Source organism: Chelon labrosus (genome assembly GCF_963514085.1).
Source record: "Chelon labrosus genome assembly, chromosome: 12".
NCBI lineage: Eukaryota > Metazoa > Chordata > Actinopteri > Mugiliformes > Mugilidae > Chelon > Chelon labrosus.
The window spans coordinates 8394028-8402821 of record NC_140345.1 but is presented as its reverse complement, the minus strand read 5'-3'; the positions used below and the strand labels follow the sequence as shown (position 1 = coordinate 8402821).

General features: G+C 38.7%; 1 protein-coding gene across 1 annotated transcript; it reads right to left on the bottom strand.

Annotated features, from left to right (window-relative positions):
* Nucleotides 1-250: 250 nt before the first annotated feature.
* On the bottom strand, nucleotides 251-8464 carry flot1b (flotillin 1b). Its single transcript, XM_084556564.1, has 13 exons — nucleotides 8328-8464; nucleotides 6512-6562; nucleotides 5973-6048; nucleotides 5713-5803; nucleotides 4982-5125; nucleotides 4711-4830; nucleotides 4311-4406; nucleotides 4027-4179; nucleotides 3692-3873; nucleotides 3569-3614; nucleotides 3233-3370; nucleotides 2887-3051; nucleotides 251-2808 (listed from the first exon to the last, which is right to left on the bottom strand). The coding sequence occupies exons 2-13, from the start codon at nucleotides 6552-6554 to the stop codon at nucleotides 2779-2781; spliced, it is 1284 nt and encodes a 427-aa protein (XP_084412690.1). The 5' UTR covers nucleotides 6555-6562; nucleotides 8328-8464; the 3' UTR covers nucleotides 251-2778.
* Nucleotides 8465-8794: the final 330 nt, after the last annotated feature.

Here is an 8794-nt window from a genome sequence, read left to right as displayed (position 1 = left end):
ACTTTTTATTTTTTTTTAATTCTGGAAATGAATGGGGGCACACATGACAACAAGGCTGGTGTTTTAAATATTGATTACAGCTAATACTACAGCCTTTACTGCCACTACTGCTAATACTACAGTATATACTATATATTGCTGCTGTAACTGCACACTTGAGTACTTTTGACACTTTTTTTATCTTGGAATTTCTGATCATGAAATACGTGTGATTTGACTTAATACTAAAGAATGAAGAGTTACAAATTCTAACTCTTGGATTTTTTCAGTTTAACAGACCAATGCTGGGATACACAGCAGAAGTCTCTCTTTTCAAGTTCTGATGCCAGCAAAGATGAGTATGTTCCTTAATCTGCAGAAGAAACTCAAAGTGACAGCTCAGCAGATGGCAAACCGTGCAAAAGTAAATTTGTAAAACACGTTAAGGTACTTTATAGAGTGTGGTGAAGAACTCACAGAACTATAAGAGAGAAACTCAGCAATCAGTGTTAGCTACGTGAACTGGTTGGATTAAGAGGAGGGAAACGAGTGGGGACCAGGAAGTTGTGTACAAGGGGTGATTAATAAATCTGTGGCCTAATGTAGAAAGACTAATTTTTCAACAGAGTTCCTGCCTACATTCACACACTTAGTCAAGAGTTCATAGAGCACATGGGTGTCTTTGCAGAATTCTATATCTTGCACACCCTGAAAGTGGTAAAGAAGTAAGGAAACTAAGTATGTTGCAGAACAGAGCACATAAAAGATTGCTTTCACTGTGTTGTATACTCATTTATTAAAAGCGAGCTATTATGTTTACAGACAAATCCATTCAAACAAAGAAATCCACTAATGAAGTTGGACGAAACAACGATCCACATCCAGCCAAAGCTAATATTTCTGGTAGTTTAAAAGATGATCTAAGAATTCTGGACATTTCTGTTAAATAATTCACTCATCAAGTCAGTTTTATTTATATTGGGCCAATCAAATCACAAGTTATCTCAGGACAATTTTCATATAAATCTAGACTTAGTCTTTTTAATATTGTTGCAAAGCACCAACAGAGAGTAGAGAGTAGGAGAGACTAGACTGGGTATACATTGTACCATTAAAACCAGGTACCTGTTCACACATCACAGATAACAGAAGGTAAGCTGTTCAAAGTATTTTTTCTATAACGGGTAACTGGTTTAAATGTTAGGAGTCAGTGTATGTTACTGTGTTGTTTTATTCAGGGTCTTCACAAACCAAAAGAAGAAAGTGGACCAGAGAAGAAATCCAGGCTGTAAAGAAAACACTAATGGACTACATCAGCTCTGGGAAAAGCCCAATGTCTGAAATGCATTTAGCATTTTTTTACTCTGTTTTAATTGCTAAAGGACAAGATATGGTTTATATTTTAAAATAATAGTATTACTAAAAGTATATTATTCTTAAAAGTTTTTGTCCTTCAGAATTTTCATTTTTGCATAAAAATGACTCAGAACATCAACCGATTTTCACACAAATCCTGAAAGTAGACAAAGAGAACCTGAATAAACACATTAAAAGGAAAGTATCACAAGAATGTATAAAAGGAGTAGAGACTAGTTTGGCATTTATCTACAGCCATCAACAGTGAGAACAGTTGGATAAGAGGAAACACTCCCTGATTGAAGTTTTAACATGTTTAACCGCAACAGTCAGGTTGTTTGAGTAGATTTGACCAGGCACTTAGCGGTATCTAGATGCATAAGTCTTAACAGCTGGAAAACTTTGGACAGTTAGTAAGTATGAAAACACAATGGAAACTCCTGAGTACAAGTCCCAAAACTACAAAGAAGTCAAAAAATCTGGCAAAATCTACAACACTCAAGATCAAATGATCAAAAATTAGTACAACAGAAAAAACATTTTAGTGTGTCATTTTAGACTCAAGGCAACAAGCACATCAAAGCAGCAGGCTAGATAGTGAGTCAGTGGTCCATCTATACTAACAAAGGGCCAAGAATATGACGTGGAAGAAGAAAACACAAAGACAAAAGTCAACATAGCTTTTTCCACCACAACATACTTTCATTACTCTTTGCAGGAAACCCTCATAGCTTGTTCCTTTCAACCACTTCCCCTTCACTCTGAAACGCAACAAAAATCCTTCAACGTAGAGTTATGTGACAGGTCTGAAGCCAGTACTCAGCTACGTACATGCATCTACAGTGAGACAAAGAAATTAAAAAGCTTAGCTGTGGTTGGTACAGAACGGTGATAACAATATCTCCATGCACAAAAACGATGGGATGATAAAAGCTTAGCAAGAGTTGAGGCAGCCGTCTCATGTAGAATATGCACAGCATTAATATTTGGTGTAGACTCTAGCCTTGTTGCTTCCCACAAGGAAACTTAAAGACTCCTCAGGCTTAGAGCCTACAGGTGAATGCTCCTGAATGATAAGCAGAGCACAGGGTGTGTTGAATATGTGTTGAAGTGAGAATAGAATTGTCAAAGAGCACAGCAGCATTTGGGTGTTGGGCTACCTGAACCAGCATGCGTGTTTTGCATTCTTTAATAAATTGAAAGGCACAGGGAGACATTTGAACTCCAGCTGAAAGGTTTCCAAATGATTCCCATGAAAAGGTAAAGAACAACAGTAGATGGATCCAGTCCCTCAGCAGGGCACACAAGTGAAAACATACATGCACACAAACAATGAGAAAGGGCTATGGTGTCTACAGAGTCAGTACAGTGGCTATAGGCATGAGATGTGGAGCTTTTAGTCTAAATACTATTGACACTTCTTCTTTTATGCTCACTCTCTTCTTAACGCACGCGGACTTTTGTTCCTGTAACCTGTAAGACAAATAAGACATAATTAGCACTTGCTCTAGTTGGTGAGTGTCAAAACCAGATTTCAATGCACTAGTGTACCTGGGAGATGTCGACCCCAGTGAGTTTCTCCACAGCGGCCGGCAGCCTGGTCATGATCTCGAGCACCTCTCCAGCCAGTTTGGCAGCTCCCACCTCTGAGCCACCACTGGACACCATGGTGACCTTCTGGGCTCCTGACAGCGGTTTGCTGATTTCCTCTGCCATCTGCAGGGAAAGAAAAATCAGCAGAATTATTACACAGAAGGAGGAGAGGACATCTCCAGAGTAAGAAGTAAACATTTGTTGCATTTAATAGGGAAAAGCAGAATTTAAGAATTCTACAAAAAAAGTTATTTGCTCAAAACCATCTGAAATCAATAAAAGGCCTTGGGAGTATCAAACAGACCAGAGGCAGTTTTTCCAGCAGCATGTCCACCATGGCTCCCTCCTTGTACTCCTTGAAGGCCTCAGCCTTTTTGGCCATCTGTTCAGCTTCAGCACGGCCCTTAGCCTCCAGAGCAAAGGCCTCTGCCTCACCCCTCATCTATATTCACACACACGCAGATAAGGCAGTTAAGATTACACCAAAAGTGTAATGACTATATCAGCAGTCATAAAAATGTTTAAAAAATGCAGGGCTTAGAAAGTAGCCGTGTCTAACAAATGAGGAGAAAATTAGGAAAAGATAAAATTCTCATAAAAAGTAATAAAGAAATGTGAAAGGAAATGTGGCAGCACTCACTCTGATGGACTCTGCCTCGGCCTCTGCCTCCATGATGAGCTGCAGGCTGAGGAGAGAAGAGAAACTTAGCTTTTGTACAAAATGTTCAGGGCGATTTCGATAAGACAACGCATTAGTGCTCACCGCTGTGCCTCAGCCAGCTTCTCAAGTCTGTATTTCTCAGCATCTGCAGGCTTCTTAACTTTGGCCTCCAGCTCCTTCTCCCTGCGGATGATCTCCTGCTCCTGCAGAGTAATCTGCTGTGTACGCTCCACCACCTGAACCTGCATTGTCTCCTCCTCGATCCGCTGCTTGGTCTTGGCCACCTGACATAGTAAGCAGAAGAACAGGGAAACACTACTCAGCTTTCAGTCAAAATATAACCAGATATGACTTAAAACCTGGATTGGTGATATGGGCACATGCTGACCAAGCTCAGCCATAATACTTGAAGCATGGCCCTGAACATATGAGTGTACCTGAAGCTGATAGGCCATTTCGGACTCAGCCTTCTTGCTGTTGACCTCAACATCATAGGCTGCTTTCTTCAGCTCATAGTCTCTCTGGGCTTTTGCCATTTCGATCTCATTTTTGTACTGAGCGGACACCTTCTCCTGCATTGCGTGTGCCTCCTGTAAATAGAAGCAGCAGAATAGAAATAGATACACTTTGTTAATTCTCTCCAACAGAAGCACCATTCTCATTTTCAGGTACTCCTTATGAGCAAATAGGCAGAATGATGATGAAGATTAGCAATATTTACCCTGATAACAGCATCCCGCTTGTACTGAGCCTCTCCAATCCTGGCATCCTTCTGCACCTGGGCTGTTCTGGCTTTACCCAGTGAGTGAAGGTAGCCCTGCAAAACAGAAGGAGTGACAATCAACTATGAGACAACCCAGTTTGAGCAATAAAAAGGACGGTAGTGCATTAGACAAACAACAAAAGATGATGCGTTGTCCCACAGAAGCACTTAAGCCTAATTCATCTCTACTGTCAAGAGAGGTTGGCACTCAGTCAATATCAATCACTTAAGTACATTGCTGTAACAGAGGAAATCATTTGATACTAAAGAGCTTTCATGTAAAAAATTGCATGGGCTTACGGAAACATTACAGATTTCTGCTGCTTTCCTGTGTGTAGTATTCACAGACGCAATGTACCTGATCATCATGAACATCTTTGAGTGTGTAGCTGACAACACCAATTCCCATGTTGACCAGGTCAGAAGAGGCTACTTTAAAGACCTGCTCAGAGAACTTCTTGCGGTCCTGGTAAATTTCCTGCGCACAGAGAGAGATATACAGTGTATCGATAGTTAATAAATAAATACTGTACAATGAATGGACATTAACTCCATGATAAGTAAGTGATGCATCTTAAACATAAATCCACTGAAAAATCAAATCCATTTAAGGACATCACTATACTAACCTCCACAGTCAAATGGGCAATAATGGCTCTCTGGTGTCCCTCCAGTGTCTCCAGTGCAATCTGAGAAACCTCAGCCTCAGACTTGCCCATAAACATCTGACAAGCAGTGGCCAACATCTCCTTGTTCTGGCCCTGGATCTTCACCTGGGAAAAAAAAGAAAGGAGGAAATAAAGTGAAGGGGAAAAAAACGGAAAAAAATATAGATTTCCCAACAAGGGTAGTTTGGCAATATCTGAAGTTAAGTTTAGATTTTGTGTAGCATACAAATTAACATTTGTCAGATATTCTTTCTCCTTCTAGCTGCCACTTTGGTCAAAACATGCAGACACAATTTACAGATGACTACAAACTCCTGGGTCACATCAAGTCACAGACCTTTTCACCATCTTTTTCCTTTTACGAAATAACCTCCAAACTGAATTGAATACGGACACAATATGTACATATAGTACTTAGTTTTGATGTATTTTAAATTATGGCAAACATTTTGCGGTATTTTTTATGTATTTTTAATCACACCACAAATACGTGCCCTCATATGGCGAGCGACAGGCCTGTATACCCAATAACACATTTCTGTACAGGTGTTTATTTTAAAAGCCAGCTGAACACTTTTATTGATGCAAAATATTTTTCTATTACACTGTTAAAACAGAAACATTATATAATGCTATTTTATGAGAATTTGTACAGCTTCCAGCATTTCAGTCATGCTGTTCTCAAAGCTTACCTGTGCAATGCCAGTGACAGAGATAGGGACACCATGGCGAGTGTAGACTTTGTCACTCTTCACATTTAAAGTCAGGGTGTTCAGTGTGATTCTGAGAAGGATATATTAAAAAGAAAAGGTGAAATAAATTAGGTGTAACAACCAAGAGCAAGAAAGACAGGAGAGTAAATTTGACGTGGAAAAAAATAACAGTCATTATATGAGACAGCAATATTATTTAAATGGTAGAGATTGGTAATAGAGGTTGAAACTTGTATCACCTCTGGATCTGCTGAATGCACGGGATGACAAAAACTCTTCCTCCGGCAATCATAAGAGGTGGAGAACGACCAAAGCCTGGAGAGAAAGAGGAGGGTATAACATAAACATTACACTGCCGTTCTGTAGCATACAGCTAGTTACCTATAAAGAAAGGGACCATAGTTCAACTTGCAACGACCCCCCACTGCTGTGTCACAACAATGTGTGTGACACAGTTCATTCATCTTGAGACAAGACAATATAGCAAGCTGGAAAATTCCTTTCTTACTCCTGAATGTCAGTAAATGTTGCGCAAACGCATCTTATCTCAAGACATGCAATGATTGAATTACTCACATAACACGTTTGCTTGTCCACACAAAACTTAACTGCCACAATTCAGTTGTAAAAAGATTATTACGGCACATGAGTACAGTGAGCTCATTTACAACACATTTTCTAACAACATCAAATCATCACAGAACCTGAAGTGTTTCATAGCCCAGAGAAATATTCTGGTTTTCTAAACAAAAGTGAGAGATATTAATGCATCCATTACCAGACACCACCATAGCTTCATTGGGTCCACATGTGTAAAACATCTTGAGTCCTTAAAACAAAAATGTAAGTGTTATTTTTTACAGTTGGCAAAGAAAAAGACTGCACTAATGGGTTGTTAAAGAACGGCAGACAGGACAACCATTACATAGATGTTTAACACTAAAGAAAACGTTTATTTCGAAATTATTCACTAAATTGCCAAAATAAACAAGGTACACTGATGAAAACGAATGCATATAACGCTGAATCTTAGCTTTATGAAGGTTATGGTATTCAGATTTAACTGAGACAGCAGCTGACTTGTTTATTTTGGAGGCTGTGGTTTATAGCACAACCGAAATGTATCTTGTTCAGACATAATGTTTTTACTCTCCATTTTAGTCACTAGGCTATGCTAAACGGCAGAAACACTTTAGTGTTTAATTCAATATGATGAAACTACATTCTCCAAAAAGCAGAGGTGGAAAGTAACGAAATACATTTACTCACGTTACTGTATTGAGTAGTTTTTTTGTGTATTTTGTATTTTTCAAGTAGTTTTTAAAATCGGTAATTTAAATTTTACTTGATTACGTTTTGAGTGAAGTATTGTATTTCGCTACATTACAAATCCCATCCGTTACTGAGTAAAAAAAAAAAACGTTGACTAACGAAAACCGAAAAAAAAATCGCGCCCGGAACCACGTAGTGAGTGACGTATGGTCAGCATGTAGGCTACCACTACCAAGCGCCAAGTCTTTCTGTAGGAGATTGAGAACGAGATGGAGGTGGATCAGAAGAGCGACGACGGTTCAGAGACAGTTTGATTGACAGTTGCTTATTTGAAAAAGTTTTATGGGATGGTCAGAACTAAAATTGCACATTATACCTTTCTAAGGGTCTTACATGTCATGTGTGACATGTGTTATGTTGTCATTACATGTGTATACATTTGTATAGATTTTTATACATTTGTATAGATTGTTCTTTATTTAAAAACTAAACAGTTTTGGATGTATGACCCCTTGTCCTATTTTCACTACATGGGAGAGATCCCCCGCCCCGTTCTACAGGTTTTTTTTTTTAAATGTAACTAAGTAACTTTTACTTAAAATACATTTTAAATTAGCTACTTATTACTTTTACTTGAGTAATTTTTCAGATGGGTAATTTCATTTGTACTTGAGTAATATTTCATCCAAGTATTGGTACTTTTACTTGAGTACGATATTTTAGTACTTTTTCCACCTCTGCCAAAAAGACCACACAGTTTCAACATACAAAGGACAATATAACAGTTATAAATGTTATTAAAGTCTCAAAACTATTTTCTTATATCCATCTAAACCTAAACGCATTAACTATCACCGTCATGAGATAGAGTGGCATATCACTGAAAATGTGTTCATGTTAACATATCACGATATCAGTAGTTAGTTAACGACTGAAAAACACATGACAACGTCAATCACTTCAGCTTAAGCCACAATTAAATCCCATGTTTTCGGGGAAGGCTCCTCCCTGTCCTATCAACCCGATACGAGGGCGTTCGATCGGTGTCACTCCTACTCCTACTTATTAAAAAAGCACGCATGCTCAATCATTAATTGGCGCAACAAATACACAGCAACTACAACAACGCACACTGATGTCAAATGAAAATCGAATAACGGTTTGCCGAGCACTTGAACGTTAGCTAGCTAGCTAGCTAGCTGGCTATTAAAGAGCAGCGCTGTCGAGTCTGAGCACGGCTGAATGATTTAAAAAAAAACTGGATTACACAACACAGCGAAACACCGTATTGCACATCGAACCGAATGTTACGTTTAACTTACCGATATCCGTTCAATGCAAAAAACGAAATCGTTTTAGGAATAATTCAGGATCGGTTTTCTGTCGACACGGTCAGGTTGTTGACCCTCAACTGGAATCACAAAAATGTCTGAAGAGGGAAGCGTTCACTGACCACGCCCATCCTCCAGATAACGACCTTCTGTCGCTGTCTAGCGGTACACACGAAAACTGCATCAATTATTATTATATTGTATTATATTATATTATATTGTATTATATTATTTGTCCTTCAACAATCTAACCAGTAATGTATGTAACTAGCACCAAAATTACACACACCTCTCAATATAATGTAATTAAATAAAAAATAAACAGTTTTTTTTTGTTCTCGTTGTTTGTGTGTGTGTGTAATTTAAAGTCTGAAATATCTGTTCTGATTTTCAGCAACTGATTTGCCCAAGGCACCAGTTCCCTGCCGTCTCAGCAAAGTTGGCAGCCCTGTCTGACC

Excerpts from the sequence above, each read along its gene's own strand:
- flot1b (XM_084556564.1), bottom strand. The coding sequence starts at position 6,554 with ATGTTTTACACATGTGGACCCAATGAAGCTATGGTGGTGTCTG. Across the intron at positions 5,126-5,712 it reads CTGTCACTGGCATTGCACAG|GTGAAGATCCAGGGCCAGAA; the intron begins GTAAGCTTTGAG and ends TTTTTTTCCCAG. Across the intron at positions 3,615-3,691 it reads AAGCTGGCTGAGGCACAGCG|CCTGCAGCTCATCATGGAGG; the intron begins GTGAGCACTAAT and ends TTCTCTCCTCAG.